General features: G+C 37.8%; 2 protein-coding genes across 2 annotated transcripts; both read left to right on the forward strand.

Moving 5' to 3' along the window:
• Nucleotides 1–1,116, forward strand: LOC113639964 (G-protein coupled receptor 151 protein). Its single transcript, XM_027142253.2, has one exon. The coding sequence runs from the start codon at nt 1–3 to the stop codon at nt 1,114–1,116; it is 1,116 nt and encodes a 371-aa protein (XP_026998054.2).
• A 9,516-nt stretch (nt 1,117–10,632) lies between these two features.
• On the forward strand, nt 10,633–17,076 carry mavs (mitochondrial antiviral signaling protein). The gene is made up of 5 exons (XM_027141976.2): nt 10,633–10,893; nt 12,749–12,878; nt 13,013–13,193; nt 13,401–14,242; nt 15,087–17,076. Exons 2-5 carry the CDS (start codon nt 12,756–12,758, stop codon nt 15,990–15,992), a joined length of 2,052 nt encoding a protein of 683 aa, XP_026997777.1. The 5' UTR covers nt 10,633–10,893; nt 12,749–12,755; the 3' UTR covers nt 15,993–17,076.
• Nucleotides 17,077–17,365: the final 289 nt, after the last annotated feature.

Genomic DNA, 17,365 nt, shown 5'->3' on the forward strand with positions numbered 1-17,365 from the left:
ATGGAGCCTGAAACTGCGCTGAACGCGTGTTTTGTGGGTTTTGATGGAGGGGTTCAGCAGGTGACCGGCGAGGACACGGCGGTCATCTTATCCGTCACTTTTGCATCGATCTGCGCGGTAGGAATAATAGGAAATATTTTGGTTTTTGTTGTACTGATACACAATGTAATGGTTAAGAAAAGTGCTTCTGGGATGGCCGTGATGCTCGCTAACCTTAGCGGAACAGACTTCTTGATCCTTGCAGTGTGCAGTTCGACGCGGGCAGTCACTTATCACAATCGGACATGGACACTTGGACATTTCGCCTGCAGGACAGCCGAGTGGTTGCAGCATGGTTGTTTGGCAGCAAAATCTATGACTCTCGTAGTCATAAGCCGAGAGCGATATCATATTGACTGTGATGCTCACCTCAAACTAAAAAGAGTTCTTATTTCTGCTGGCTGTATATGGCTTCTTGGGTTTGCGCTACCTGTCCTCCAGATCGTATTTTCAAAGTTGCAGGTGAAAGGGAGTTTCAGTCTGTGTGTCACCGAGCTACCGAACCAGTCCTGTGACTTCATGCGCGTGTATAGTAAAATCTACGCTCTGGTGGTCTACGTCCTCCCGGTCATCTTTTCCGCCGCGTGTCATGTGCGTGCCATCTTTCGAATCACACGTGGCCACGGCGCGCGATCGGAGTGCAGGACTGAAAGCCGTCTTGCGTTGCTTAGCGTCACTGCAGCTAACGCGCTTCTGCTGCTACCCGAATGGACAATATTTTTGTGGCTGCGACACCGTCCCCATGACACCCGCCAGCCCACAGTTGCGCTGCTTGTCCTAGCACAGGTGTGCACCTACCTGGCCAGCGCATCATCTCCCGCCATCCTTCTCAGCATGATGCCTCTCAGAGAGAACCTGGCATGGCTACTGTGTCGAGGAGAATCGTGGGAAGGGGAAAGGGAGCGGAGAGAGATGGCTGTTGGGGCGCTGGACGATAACATGATACACACTGATGCGCTCGGGAGACCTTTGCCTGATGTCAAGCATTTTTGGACCAGTCGGCGGAACACCGCAATTGTAGACAACACCAACCCTTTTCCCTGGGAAGAACTAGAACACTGCCATGCTCAATTCTGACAAGCGCCCATGTAAAAGAAGAAAAAAAAAACTAATTACGGAAGTCCTAAGAGGCCATGCATTATTATATTTTTCTTTCTTGTTTTGTCTTCATAACGACTTCGTTTTCTCATGATCTCCGCGTAAAAATATGTTCTAGAGGCAGCAAAAGCCCATTAACGCAGCATCATGGATATGGATGATCGCATTCGCTTTTACTTTGATCAGGGACTCGTGTGATTGACAGCTTTTAAGTCACAAGTTTACACTTAAGAATGAGGCTGTGATGTATGCATCTTTATCGTCGAAGACATTATAATGACCCTACTAATTCAGCTGCTGTTTTTGAAGGCACAGGTAAACTAGCCTCACGTATATTGTAGGAGATAATAGGGCTGAAAGAGGAAAACGAACCTCCACATAACAGCTCTTACATAACAGAACATTAAATTAATACAAAACGACACAAAACAATTGACAGTGTTTACGAGAATAAAGGCTTAACGTTTTAATAATCCATTACATATTAACAATGGGGTACATTCAGAAATCATGAGAAAATGAAGTCATGATTACGAAAAACAAGGAAAAATATAATAATCCTCCTGCCTTTTAGGATTTCCATACCTAATAGCCTAAATATAATAAATGTGAATTATAATAAATACAAACTTTACAAAATACAATATATATATATATATTATATAAAAATAAAAATATATACAAATATATATATATATATATATATATATATATATATATATATATATATTAAAGTGTAAACTATTTGATATTCTGTCAGTTAGTATACTTAAACTCGTTGAATAAAAACTATGCAAATGTTTTGAAGTATAATGATTACTTTCTGCTGGTGTTTGCTGCTGTGTTTTATCTGACCGTGTTTATCTGGTAGTGTTTAAAATCTTTAACTGACGTGAAAAATATTCATATAATGTATACCAAAACATGATTCATCAGACCAGACCACATACTTCCATTACTCTATGCTGATTGCTTTATTCTGATAAGTCCTATTCTGATGCTCAAAATGGGCACCTTTGGTGGTGGACAGTGTTCAGCATAGGCAATCTTACCTGTCTGCATGTATGCTTCCCCATAAACAAGTTTATATTATAACCCGTATTGATATTTTCAGAAGCTTGTGCTACTGTATCTATTCTGTGGGATTGTAACTGACAGGTTATTCCACGCTGCTTATTGAGCCATTGGTGCACATGAGGATCACCAGTTGTCCTTCCTTTTACTCAGTATTATTCCATGCATACCAGGAACAGAACACAAGATCTGCCATTTTGGAGATCTGAGGTCTGACCCAGCCATTTAGCCATCACAATTTGCCACTTTTCAGAGTCACTTAGATCTTTATGGCTGCCACTTATTCCTGCTTCCAACACATCAGCTTAATCTCAACAGTTAAGGCTCTGGGATACCTATTAGATTTTGGGTGTATGCTTCCAAACTGCCACTGTTGGACCCTTGGTCATGACCCAAACTTCCTAACGTTCTAATATATGTAAAAAACAAATAATTTCAATGTGCTGTAATGTAGAAATGACAAATAAAATTGAATCATTGTTATTCACTTCACCTATCGGTGGTTATAATGTTATGGATGATTGGTGTATTTTAAACACAATATATCAATTTGACCTCTTTTGTTTACTCTTACTGTGTTCTGTTTATGAGCTGTAGTGAGCTACTGAGTTTTGTTTGGTAAATTTCCCTTATACAATATGTAATTATTGTATTATCAGGTAATGCTATTATTATTATTATTATTATTATTATTATTATTATTATTATTATTATTATTATTATTATTATTATTATTGGTGAACCACCATTCAGAAATCATCTGTCATTGGTTGTAATGTTATGGCTGATCAGTTTACAGTATATGCTATTGCATAGTTCATTAGTTCATTTATCTATTTATATAATAACTATTTGCTGCTGTGGAAAGTAGCTATTCAATAAAAAACTTACCTTCTAGTTCTTTTCTCCTCACTCACATACAAAGAAGCTGTGAATTAATACATTTCTGTTAATTTTATGTGAATAATTTGTTGACTACTAGCATAGGAATTAGATATTAAGCATGTGAACATTTTAAGCATGTTTCTCAAGTCCACTTTGGTGCAAAAATTTCTGGACAAATCTGTGACCCAGGTCACAGAGATAAGTTAACCTTTGCAAGTTTGAAACACCAGACAGAGAACAGTCTATGCAGAGGTTATCCAGAGTGTGAGATTATTGATGCAGTAATCATGCCATCTTTCCAGGTTTACAGCTACGAAGCTATTTAGAAGGAAAACCAACTCTGAACAACCCTGTACTCAGGTGAATCTTGCGCTCTCACTTCCAAGAAAAAAATGCAACCGAAATTTATAAGCAACTTACCTCTGAATGCCAAGGTAACAAAGAGACGCCACAGAATTTCCTCATTCGTGTTCTAGATCTGCACCAGAAAATAGTGTTTGCATCCCAAGAAGCCAATAAGGCCTCAAATATGATCCAGCCTTAGGTAAAAGCATGTTCTTACATACTGTACTCACTGGTCTCCAAAATGACAGCATAAAAGGAGACATGCACCCCTTCCTCCTTGACACAAAAACAACAGATGCGTCCCTGCTGAAGAAATTAAAAATCTTAATAAATGTAAAAAAAAAATAAATAAAGTAAAAATAAGACGGAAAGACAAAACCAGTGTGTAGCACACAATTACTGTTGTCCATGCAGTTCAGTCTAGTGGAGAAATCAACTGAGAAGAAAACCAATGCAACTGATAGTGCATCAAGATTATCTTCCAACATGCTGACAGAACTGAAATATCTGAGAACCGATGTACCTTCACTCCAAACACTTTCTGAAATAGCTCACATCAGAGAATCCTTGGAGCAACAAGGTTTGGCCTTACCATAAAGTCCTGTTCCTGCACAGTGAGTTCCTGAAAGAGAGAACATTCAGTGTCAGGTGCAGCTATATTGGTCATCACCAGGTACCAACTAATGAGAGCAAGTATTTAGTTTCAAACACAGTATATGCTCTGACAATACTATGCACCCCCTATTCGTTCCCAAGCAAGAAAGTGCTGATTTGGATATGGCAGTGGTGATCACTTCCAAGCAGGACGCAGGATTCATGAAGCATGAGAGAGTCCTTAAAATGTAAAGTGTTTACTTCCACGGAGCAGGGAGTAACCAGATCCCCTGACCAGTCCCAAAGATGCGCAGCATGTGAAAGCTAGTACCTTCAGACTAGCATCAAAGACACCTAACCAGTCTGACACAACACCTCACAAGACCTCTCTCTCACCCTATCCATGGGTTTCAGTGAGATAGAACAAATTGTGAATTACACTGAACCAGTCCTATCTAGGACATGAGCGCCATGAGAGCCACATTTCCCGGCCTAAAGTGGAGCAATGTCCAGACATTCATCAACCTTGTTAGTGCAGAGAGCTCATGGGAATACACAGTAAAGACCATGAAAGAGCATAAGAACATCCCCAAACATAATACTGTGGAGGTTTCATGCCACGTGTGCATGCAGTCAGACAAGGATGACAGCACAATTATTTTTGAACCTGACTCGTTTGACAGACGAGTTTGCATTCACAGAAAGTCTAGTAAGGCTGAAAAGGGGGGCTCCAACAAATATCACATTGGAGGTATACAATGACACTGATCACAATAATCACTCTTATGGGCCAGTCTCCAATTGGTACAGTACAGTAAGTCAAGAATGTCTTCCCTGCCATTATGTTGGAGGTGCCAGCAACCCCTACTACTGTTTTGGTACAGCACATCCAGGCTGTGGATACCACCAATACATTGGGACCCATCAGTCAATGTCAGCCAACATCAGAGACAAACATCAGAGACAGCTAGTACAGCAAATGCTAAGAGAAGAGTGTCATTCATTCTTTAAATCAGACAGTTACATTGGGTGTATCAGAAATTTGCAGTTAAGTATCTCACTTAAATATTATGAGCCAATCAATCGCACTTACAGGTCTGTGCCAAAGCCTCTGTACCATGATATGAAAGAATATGTACATGACCTCATAGCACAAGGCTGGATTAAAAAATCCAACAAAAAGACTGTCGACAGATAGACAACTATTTTCGAGGGTGCAGGACATTATGGACAGCCTTGGTGGTAATTCCAGGATATTAGATCAAAGAAAGGCCTATCACCAAGAATTCATGTCAAAGGAAAGCAAGCACCTAACAGCTTTTGTGACACATTGGGGCCTACAGTGTCACTTGAAAGTTTGTGAACCCTTTAGAAATTTCTATATTTCTGCATAAATATGACCCAAAACATAAGATTTTTACATAAGTCCCAAAAAACAGACAAAGTGAACCCAATCAAACAAATCAGACAAATATATTATACCTAGTTATTTTTTTTATTTGGAAAATGTTCCAATATTATATATCTATGTGAACCGCTAGTATTGAAATTAAATTTCAACGTCAAATTAGAGTCCATCTGATTTCAGTCAATGGGATGACAATCAGGTCTCCTGCAAAAACATAGGGAGATTTCTGAGGAAAAAGAGTTATTGTTGCTCATCGCAGATTATGTGCAATTAGAGGAAATTTAAGCCCATTTCTTACCCTTGACAGGAGTGATCAACCAACAAAGATATACAGTAAGATAGTATATAATATATAGTATAATATTATATATAATATAATAGTCTGTTGGGTCAGAAAGGAACCCAGGGTAACTAAAGGCTTATTTTACTTTGGCTAATGTTAATGTCTGTGAGTCTACCATCAGGTGAACAATGAACAATTTGACGCAAGGAAAAAGACACTTCTCTCCAAAAAGAACACTGCTGCCCATGAAGTTTGCTAAAGATCATGTAGACTACTGGAAAAATAATATATGGAGTAATGAAACCAAAATAAATCCTTTCAGTTTAAAAAGAGAAGCATTATTTTTGAGAAAGAAAAGTGAAAGCTTCAGGGGAGGTCCTGGTAAAATTAACAATTTCTGGGAAGATAAACAGATAAGTAGTGAGCTTCCAATCTATAAAGTAAAGAGAGAAAAGGGGAAGGGACCATCCTCCATTACAACTTACTGCCTTGCGGCCATTTGCCTCCTGGAACTGGTTTGCCTTCAAAGATCAGACAGAAACGAGAGTCGAGAAAGCTGCAAATCAGCCATAATGAATCTGATGAGGAGAGTGAAGATGGTGTAGACTTCTATTATGTACCACCCCTAAGTACTTGAACCAAGCCATGTTGTTGAATTGGAAAGACATGAGTCACTGCATACTACAGTGTCTGATGGGCATCCAAGTGAAGTCTCGAAACAAGTTCCTGCTTTTATGTCATCCATTGAGAGTGACCAAGAACAAGAGATTAGCTTACCTACTGATAGCACACCTGCTTATAATGTCAGACAGTTGAATGTAATCTTGAAGACACCGCAACAGAACTTACCACATGTATCAGCTCATGGTCTGTCGACATTGTGGCCACCTGTTCACCGATAAATATTGTGTATGGAGTCTAATAATCAATGGCCATGAACTGTTAAATTTGTAAAAAAAAAAAAAAATAATAAAAAAAAAAAATTTGGATTTCAACATACAGATATCATTATGATAGCAATTGAGTTTTGGTTAAACTGTTTAAAAGTGTTTTAATTCAGATATGTGTGAGTGCTGAGCTCCATTTTGGGCATAATACCGTGAGGATACATGCTAAACAATAAGTATTATGTACATAGTATACATGTTCTTAATTGATGGCAAATTCTGTTTATTTAATGCTGCTTGCTTTATTTGCTGAAAAATTTAGAAAAAAATTAAGAAATGTAACGGTGAAAACTGAAGTAACGTTTTAGACACTTTTGTACTTCTAGATGGAATAATTACATAGAGTATTCACACCTTGTTAAGAATGGTTTGCACTATTTTATATCTATGTATCTGGTGCAACGAAGAAAATGCCAAAATGCGGTTAATTAATCATCACAAAATTCATGTCAAAATCATGTCAAATCTCTTTTCAGAGGGCCAAATTAAATTACATTAAACTACTTTTTCTATATATTATACTATTACAAATTAATAATAATACAAGCATTATAAATGTATGTTTCTAGAACCAAAAGAAATTGTACATACTCATAAATAAAAACTACAAGCAAATGTAATGGTCTCAGCCACTGCCAAGCTTTCCAGCTCTTCTTCTTCTTCTTCTTCTTCTTCTTCTTCTTCTTCTTCTTCTTCTTCTTCTTCTTCTTTCTTGTATTCTTCATCTTCTTCTTTGTTTTCTACACAAAAACACAGCATTTAATTTTCAAATTGGCAGTGTGTGTCCAGGCCCACTGCATGTATTGCTGGCTCTGCCAAACAGTATCTCAAACAGGCTTAGATTTGTTCCCTTGTTCTCATGTACAATAACACAATTGGTTTAACACCTCTGACAGAATTATTTGTAGCTCAGACTACTCATTTATCACTAAACACTTGGGAGTTATTTGTAAATCTTTCAACCTTGGTTGTACATCCCTCTTTTGGATGTGTGTTGTCACCCATGTGTCAGCTTAGCATAGTATGGATACATTTTCATTGGCAAACAGGGTTTGTCATTGGGTCTGCACCAAACTCCATTTCTCACCACACATCCTTGCTTTTCTTCATGCTTCGATTTCATCTGATCTGAAAATCAAGGGCAGCTGTGGGAGTACATGTTTTCAACATAAATAAAGTTGATTTGCACCTAGAGGCTTCATGGGTGCTTTTGCTACTGTTAGTTTTAACCCCCTTTACACATAGTGTAAGTTTGAAGAAGATCAGAAATGTAATTTTTTTGGGAAATGTACATTTACGGAAACTCAATATTAACTTTAGATGGAGATTAGTGTCATCCCATTATGCAAAGATTCTACGATAGCATTTCAAAATCATTGCTGATAGTGCATAAGGGTATAAAAAAGCATTCAAGCTAATATCTCAGCTCTCAACGTGTTGGTGCATATTGACCCGGCGGGTCAACGTGTTTTTGCCCGAAAATTTTCCATAAATCCAATTCCCTCCAAACCTCCTACACTTATAAGGAAATGCAATATTAACTTGGGATGGAGATTAGTGTCATCCTATTATGCAAAGATTATGTGATATAGCATTTCAAAATCATTGCTGATAGTGCATATGGGTATAAAAAAGCTTTCCAGCTATTATCTCAGCTCTCGAGAATGTTAGGTGCATATAAATCTGACCAAAATGTTAGTTTTAACCCCCCTTTACACATAGACCAAGTTTGAAGAAGATCAGACAACGTACATTTTTTGGTCAAAAAAATACTCAAAATGTTAAGCCGGCGAGTCAACGTATTTTTGGGTAAAATATTCCCCACATCCGATTCTCACCAAATTCACTACATGTGTAAGGAAACTCAATATTAACTTGGGACTGAGATTAGTGGCATCCTATTATGCAACAATTCTGATATATAGCATTTCAAAATTATTGCCAATAGTGCATAAAGGTATAAAAAAGCATTCCAGCTAATATCTCAGCTCTCAATCATGTTAGGTGCCTATAAATCTGACCAAAATGTTAAGTGTAATGGGTGGTTAAAAGAAACAGTTTTACTACATGTGTCACTATAGTCCAAGTTTGAAGAAGATTAGACAACCTAAATTTTTTGGTCAAAAAAATACTCAAAATGCTATGCCGGCAGTTCTACATGTTTTCGGCCTAAAATATTCCCCAAATACGATTCTCACCAAATTCACTATAGGTGTAAGGAAACTCAATATTAACTTGGGATGGATATTAGTTTTATCTTATTATGCATAGATCCTGTGATATAACATTTCAAAATCATTGCCGATACTGTATTAGATATGAAAAAGCATATCAGCTATAATCTCAGATTTTTTTTTATGATAGGTGCATATTAATGAAACCAAAAGGTTAATTTTAACCCCCCTTTTCACATAGTGCAAGTTTAAAGAACATCAGACAACCTAAATTTTTTGGTCAAATACTCAAAATGCTAAGCTCGGCGGGTCAATGTGTTTTTGGGCGAAAATGTTCCCCAAATCCGATTCTCACCAAATTCACTATAGGTGTAAGGAAACTCAATATTAACTTGGGATGGAGATTAGTTTTATCCTATTATGCAAACAAATCACCCTCCCAAGTCACAGTGGGGGTTTCACAGTTGGATTTGGGTGAAATTTTCAGACAAAAATAAATAAATCCATGAACTGAGCTTTTTAAGTGTTTTTGTTGTTTCTTTGTTTTTTGTTTTTTACCAAAAATTGACCAGATTTTTATCGAATTGCACTATTTACACTAGAGTGGTCAAAAATAACATTGTGCTTTGATTAATATCATCCTACCATACTTGAGAGCTAACATCTGAGCTGGTATTGGGTATTAAACTTGAAATACTCTATCATCAAATATTTATTCAAATAATTTGCTTTGCTGTGGCGCAGGATACCCGAATGATAGGCTAAAACTCATCAGACTTTGAAGTTACTTGTGAGTTCCCTAACATAAAGTGTCATTTTTATTTTTTGTTTTAACCAAACAATTTACATTGCCTGATCTTCATCAAATTTCTTCCTCTCATGCTGTACAACTGAAATCACAGCTATTGTTCTGTATTATACTGTAATACACTATCAGCAAATATTTTGCTGTTCTATAACTCATGATATTTACATGATAGATGAGTTCCAGAACATGCATTGTGAATTTGATGATGAAATGGGTGAATTCTATGCCCAAACTTTTACAGAGGTCATTCTGCTCCACTGTTTTTTCAACTCTTGTGTCTGTTATTACTTTGTTTGATATTTTCATCATGGGATACCTGACAAAGTTCAGGTTCCAGTTCAGGACTCCACCTTGATGTCCAACGCTGTGGCAAAACTAAAGTTTACTCAAACAATATAAGGAGAGGGATATGCAACGTCTAGGCAAAATACTGACATTAATCATGTCTTCCCCCCCCCATGCCCGCCAGAGGGAGCCCTCTGCCATCAGCTTTGTCAATTTTGTATTTTACAAATTAAAAGTGAAAGTAAATATGTTTCACTATGCTAAGCAGTTTTATCTCGTTTAACCTGTATGGACCTACCTGTTTACTTCAATTGAGAAACTTAACCACACTGAACACTTTCTCAGTTAATCTCAGTTTTCTCCTGTTCTTTCAGTTTAACAACAGAAGACCACGTCAGGTTCTGCTTTTGTCAGACAAAAACAGTGGGAAAAGACTCTGGACAGAAAAAAAAATAAAAATAAAAAGCTTAGCTTGGTCTGATGAATTTCGAGATCTGCTGAGGCCCAGAAATTGGCACCTACAGCAACAGACCCAATATATCGTGTGTTACCCCGCCCAGGCTGGTGAAGGTGGATGTAATGGTGTTGGTTGGGAATGATAATAGTTTAAAAAATAATCAGTAATTGCTGAAATGTCAAACTATACGAGTATCGTTTCACACCATCATCCCTTCCCTTCATGGCCACCATTTTACCTTTTCTCCCTTCATGATTATGTCACAAAGCAAAAGTCATCTCAAACCGGTTTATTCATGTCAACATGGACCAGAATTTCAAAGATATGTTTCTGACATCTTTACTGAATCACGGTGAGTATCAGTTAACGACACCTTTGAGCTTGAAAAAGAGGCAGCGCTGTAGGTGGGGTTTAAACCCGCAGTCACGGAAGACGAACCGCGGACTGAAAGTCAAGTCAGATTTGGGCAAAACTTCGTGGATGTCGTGATCTCAAGGTACGTTAAAACTTCTCCTCCTTTACAGCAGAGTCAAACATTATTTGCCTTCTGTTGTTATATGGCGCTTATATGCTTATCGTCTACGTCCCAAAGTCTTTCAGTGCGTCGAATGAATATTCGGTTTACAGCAGGAACTAAGAAAACAACCTCATTTTGGAAACACTTTTATCTTTTATATCTATTTTTATTTTATATCTACTTTTATATATAAACGCGGCTAAATAACAGCGGTGTATTTCCTGCTCTGTGATCTACGACACGGACGGTTTTTGTTAATACGGTCATGTAGCTGGGACGTGACGACGACACTCGTGTTTGCTCTTTCAACTTCGCTCGGCTCTTAAATTACACCCTACAAGCTGTGACATGGACGTTAGAGGACGAGTCTCACATGTAGTTAGCTCTAGACGTTTCCTACAGGCCGTGACTCTGTGTTATCGTTCTCCATAACACATTAATTCACGTGTAAAGGACAAGGCCTGTTGTAGATCCCATAGTAAACAGAATGTCAGAATACAATGACACTTACTGTTTTTAGTACACGTACATGGTTGGAAATAAAGTGCCTTATGGGATATTGTCATGTGCACTTATATAGAGGGAAGGGAATATATTGGGATTCAGTCACTGTGTTAAAGAGAAGGTGCTTTTTGGTGTCTAACATAAAACTACAAGTAATATGCAAGATATCTGAGATATGAGAGTCAAAAGTGAGTATTCATTTTTGGAGTATGAAGGGCAACAAGGTCACATTTGACACAGTAAATTAAACTAGCTAAACTAAATAAGTAGTTACAAGCTCTGCAAACTCAGAACATGCAGGTACAGGTGTGTTTGATATACAATATAATATAATAATCCACAATTAACTCCACTAAATACGGTCTAATTAATATTTGCTTTTATATTCTGTTATGAATCTATAACACAGAGGTTAGAAACTTGTCAATGTTTACAGTAGGTTTTTTGCTGAGCTCTGGAGATCATTAATTGGTCACCAGCTGGCTGATTTCCAGGTCATTATTGCCTTGATGTGGAAAAACTGAGACATGCCTAACGCCAAAGATCATTGCTCTCCTTCAAGGACATTAGAGGTTGCTGCTTTTCAAAATTTGTTGGTATAGTTTGTAAGGAGATTACAAGTGTCTGGACATAGCACTTGTCTTTGCACTACAATGAATTGAACGCATATAGTGTAAATATTGTTTAAAACAACATATATAAATTAAGTGCACAGTTGATATGTTAGTGCATCGTTTGTAGGGGTTAGTCATATGTGGCCTAACGATCAAAAGAAGGACATCTTAAACAGAGAGGGTGCTAGACTGAGAAAAATGAAACTGGTGCTCCACCTAAATAGCTCATACATTTATAAAGACACAGTGAAACATGGGGATTTTTATGGGATTCTAGGTCTTTAAGACAGTTATGTCAAGTCTTTTGTCCACTGTATGAAGATTCTTTTTAATTACTTGCACATTAAGTGGTTTTTATTTCCTATGACTGCTTAGCTGTTACATTTCCCTTTCACAGTAAACGAAATGAAAATCTCGTTTTTTCCAAAGACTTATGTAGCATCTCCATTTTAGTTTCACTTTGTTATATATTTCCCTTCCAGATAACACATTACATCACACTAGAAAACCAATCTTAATAGATTATTATAGCATTGTTGTATAGCATCATTATTCTCTTCTTTCCAGTGCTGTTTTTGATTTTCAGAAAGCTTTTACTTTCACCATACAAAATCTGACAAACTAAAGCAGTTTCTACATTTATTGAAAATGTTTACATGAAAATGTTTGTATCAGGATTGTCTTGCCGATTTCACATGTCCTTCTCATTCTGACAGTGTAAAGATGGCATATGCATGTGACAAGCTGTATGATGAAGTTATCAGGAAAATGATGGCTGATTTGTCCACAAAGGTCAAAGTGAGAGAAATCATAGTTTACTTGCCCTGCCTCACTATTTCTGATCGGGTAATATATGCAAAACATTGTACAAAACACACTTTAACACTTTGTGTTCTGAATGGTTGTTTGTTTTATTAAAAGATTTTAATAATATAATAAAATCATTTGAAATGGTTTTTACAATAATTCTGGTATTGCAGGAGGAGATAGAGGCGAAAAGAGACACTGCTGGAAACTACTGTGCTATGTCAGTGCTGATTGATAACCTACGCAGACGAGAGAACTGGCCTATTGAGTTTATATCAGCATTGAAGAAATGTGAACAGTGGGATCTGGCCGATAGGATCAGCAAAGATTATGACAGAATAAGGGGAATCCCCAGTAAGTCAGTTTCTGTACTAAATTCACAACTAAGCACGTTAATTAAAAACACTTTCTTTAACCAACAAAACTGTGATTCATTTTTTTATTTATTACAATTTTTGTTTCTTACAGTTGTTTTTGTTGTTTTTTTGTAGCTAATGTGTTTCATCTTTACGAAGGTGCTGTATAGACCTTGTAATTAATATCCATGTTTTCTGTCTTCAGCCCAGAGAACAAAAACTTTTGTTGCATCTGTCAGTCCTGCATCACTGCCAGCTCCTACACCTGCCCCTACTGCTGCTACACCCATTCCGGCAGTATTTCCAGCAGAGGCTTCAGCAACAGTTACCAAAGCAACAATCCACATGGTTCCACACTCCAGCCCAGCCTTGCCGACTCCTTCAGTAGAAACTGAAGTCTATGCATTAGTTTCAGATGCTCAAGTACACACTCCTGCATCAGCCCACCCCGCTGTACCTCCACAAGTTTTTGCTGCAGATGCAAGGTCCTGTTCACCAGTCTCTGCTCCTGCATTGACCCCCTCTATTGGGCAAAGTGTATTTCCAGTCGACGCTAAAGAATCATCCAAACTTAGTATCTCAGGTGCTTCACTAGCCTTAATTGAAGCCCCTGCTTTAGTTTCAGTCCTAGATATGTCTGTACAACCCAATCAAGAACCAGCCGACCTTGCTGAACCCCCACTGATTGTTTTGCCTACAGATGCAATGTCCTCTTCTCCAGTCTCTGCTCCTAGGGTAACCCCATCTGTTGAGCAAAATAAAGTCCTAGTCATCCCTAGAGAAACACCCATACTGGATATCTCAAGTGGCTTAACTAATACTGCCCCTTCTGGTCATGAATCTTCAATTGCACCTATGCTTCCAACTACTCGAGCATCCCCATCCTCTCAGGTTAACAAACATACCACCATGTCTCAGTCTTCTGCTTCACAGAAGAGGGAGGTTCCACTGTCAATCTCCAGCTCTGTGAAACATCCCATCCAAGACTCAAACCCTCCTGGGAATGATTTACCCCGGGACTCACAGAACAACACAACAATCAATCAGGTAAATATAGAAGAAATTTTACACATTATTAGGTTCCTACTAGTACATTGCAACATGATGCATCTCCATGCAAAAATGTTAATGGAGTTGTACTCTTTAAACAACAAGGGTCCCAATTTGTACATGCCATAGGGTTTAAATATATAGAGATCATATTGTTCACATGTCTGCTTGTTGGTCGGGAGCCAATGAAATCCGAGCTTGTCAAGTCTGATAGAATGGTTAAATTGCCATGTTATAAGCGTTAGGAATAGCTGTTCAGCAGCTTTCAAACAACACGAAAGTACCAAGTTTGCAGCTTTAGGTTTGCCACAGAACACATGTTTCTGTCAGTCATTTCAGTGCCCAGGGCAAACACACCTCGAAATTTTCCTTGTTAACTTTATTTATTTATTTATTTATTTAATTATTTGGTGAACATGTAGTGCATTTTGTTTCAAATATTAAACCTCTCTTGTATTTTTAGGTATTTTTTAATTACACATTTAACAGAAAAGGAATCATTTTTCTTCAGCAAAATTGTTCTCAAATTTTATGGGAATTAAACTGAATTTAAATCCTAAAGCCAGTACTGTGAATTGAATCATGACCAGAGTGTATCAATACATCCTTATGTATTATTAACTGTTTCACTTGCTGCTACATTTGACCTGTCACTCAGTGCAAGTTACACTGCCTTATAATGCCTTCAGGTGTGATGTATGATTTCCATTGTAAAATAAACTAATAATCCCATGGCTTGTACTTCAGTTGTTTATGTCCTGCATTCTAAAGTGATTTGTATAATTCCTTTTTTCTCTCTCTCTCTCTCTCTCTCTCTCTCTCTCTCTCTCTCTCTCTTCAGGTTGGAGAGAGGGTACACACTGCATTGTCACCAAACTGCCAGACTCAGGAAACCTCCCAGGCAAGAGCACAGGCCCCACCTTCAACATCTACAGATGCTGTTGCTGGCTGCTTGACTAACTTCTCCGATTCAAATGAAGAGAATTTTAGCAAACCTGGTGTCCTGAGAGGAGAGGAACCCTTCTCAGTCACTACTGATCTCAGTCTGCAGATCAGTCATGTGACCATGGACAATTCATCAGTCCAACCAGCTGGGCCTCTAGCTGTGCCCATTCCCCACAGGGGTGAAGAACCTTTTAATACATCAGTCACTACTGATAATCTGATGATCAGTTCTTCCACCACAACCTTTCGGTCTCAGTCTGTTTCTGCCCCTGTTCAAAACTCTAGTCCTGGGGCATTCAGAAATGGGTTTCCAGGAGAAGATAGTAGTTCCTATCCACATCAGCCAGTGGAGGATTACTATGAGTCTTTGCAGGCAGAGCAAGGGACAAGAGAGCACATTGTTAAGTTTTCTGAACAACCATCACTCAAAAATCTTAACGCCCAGCCTTCAAGCATGGTTAGGCAAACCATAACCGGCTTAAGCCACAATAGTGAAACTGTGAGTCTTGTTCTGTCTGATTCTGAAGCTCATCCTAGCCAGAAAATCTCACACTCCATACCGAGAAATAATTCATGGGAGCAGGTTATGCCTGCTGCAAGTTTAACATCCTATGCAGAGCCAGCTTCAGCTACTTTTCAAGAGTCAGAATTAAATGCCTCAAGCCAGAATAACATCCCTCAATTAGAGCAGAGAGAAGAATTCCATGGATTGCAGCACCGAATTAAGTCTAACTCCCACCTTATTGCAGCTGCAGCTATTGGTGTGACTGCTCTTTTTGTGGCCTTGAGGCTAAAGTACTAATATTGGAGCAGCTGTGTGCCACCACTGGTGCCTTAAAACATGAACAAATTGTCTAAACATAAATCATGTACCTGGTTGCTCTAGCCATCTTGATTTATTTATTACCTTTTACACTATATAATGCCCAGTAACCGAGGCAGTTTCACTGATCACGTAATTAACCATCCCTGTGCTTGTGATGATCCTGTGAAGATTTAAATTAGTGATTAAACCAGTTAAATTGGTATGTACCACTTTTGATTCCAAACTTACTGGCAGTTAAATAATTTGCATGTGCATCATGTAATCAGTTTGTTAATATTAAGCTGCTTTGTTAATATTTAGCTACTGCCTCATGAAACACATGTTTCCTGTGGCTCCTTCTGTAATATACTTTACTTTAATTTTGACTGCCTTACAAACATCATCTAGAACATGTGTATAGTATAATTCTCTGAATGTGCCGTCATTGCATCTAGTGTCTTAACAAAACAGTAAAGTAAACAAAAGGAATCTAATACTGTCCTTACAGAAGACCCAGTGACAAGTGACTGTCATCACCTCCAAGCCATTCCTTAAACCAAATCCATAAACTTTCTTGTAGTATAAATATATTTTAATGTGGGCGTTATCTCTTTGGACTTAAGCTTAAAGACTAAGTCGGCTGAATTTGACTGAATTTCACAGCCCTATAGTTAATCAATTGATTAATGAAATAATTCCACAACCGGTATATTAACTAGTGTCATGTCATATATGAGGCACCCAGATTTGTATAGCTATATCAGCTATGCTATCATTTCATATAATCAAGTATGAGTCCATGACTGTTTCACCTTACTTTTATAATTTATTCACAAAGCCATGTTCAATTAGAAAAAAATTCAAATGTGCAGTATATTAATGCTTTGACTAAAAACATTGTGGAGGTAAATATGATGTATTTGTGGAATGTAGTCCAGTGAACATACAGTACATTTCCCAGCCATGTATAATTACTGCCTGTCTTTGTAATATGATGCTGATAAGTACCACCTTTGTTGGTTAATTATCTAAGCCTTTCCTAGTTGCACTTTTAATTAAATTTAGATCGCATTGGTATAAACAGAATTGTCACTTTGTTTATGTACACCATAAATGTTGTAGCTACTACAGTTAGATAATGTACTTATTTGTTATTTCAGGTGGTGGAGCAAATTCATCATTAAATGTCATGTTATTGTTTCTGACATAAGTGAAACTTTGAAAAACACTTGTGGGATTAAAAGTAGACAGCTAAAACAAAGACAGCAGCAGACCTGTGATCAGAAACTAACTGTAGACATAGTAGGATTGTCTTAGATACCAGTTACTGCACACAGTATTTCTCACATTTGAAATTTGATGATGCATTG

This window comes from Tachysurus fulvidraco, chromosome 4, assembly GCF_022655615.1.
Source record: "Tachysurus fulvidraco isolate hzauxx_2018 chromosome 4, HZAU_PFXX_2.0, whole genome shotgun sequence".
Lineage (NCBI taxonomy): Eukaryota > Metazoa > Chordata > Actinopteri > Siluriformes > Bagridae > Tachysurus > Tachysurus fulvidraco.

Excerpts from the sequence above, each read along its gene's own strand:
- LOC113639964 (XM_027142253.2), top strand. The coding sequence starts at position 1 with ATGGAGCCTGAAACTGCGCTGAACGCGTGTTTTGTGGGTTTTGATGGA.
- mavs (XM_027141976.2), top strand. The coding sequence starts at position 12,756 with ATGGCATATGCATGTGACAAGCTGTATGATGAAGTTATCAGGAAAATG. Across the intron at positions 13,194-13,400 it reads CAGAATAAGGGGAATCCCCA|CCCAGAGAACAAAAACTTTT; the intron begins GTAAGTCAGTTT and ends TTCTGTCTTCAG. Across the intron at positions 14,243-15,086 it reads ACAACACAACAATCAATCAG|GTTGGAGAGAGGGTACACAC; the intron begins GTAAATATAGAA and ends CTCTCTCTTCAG.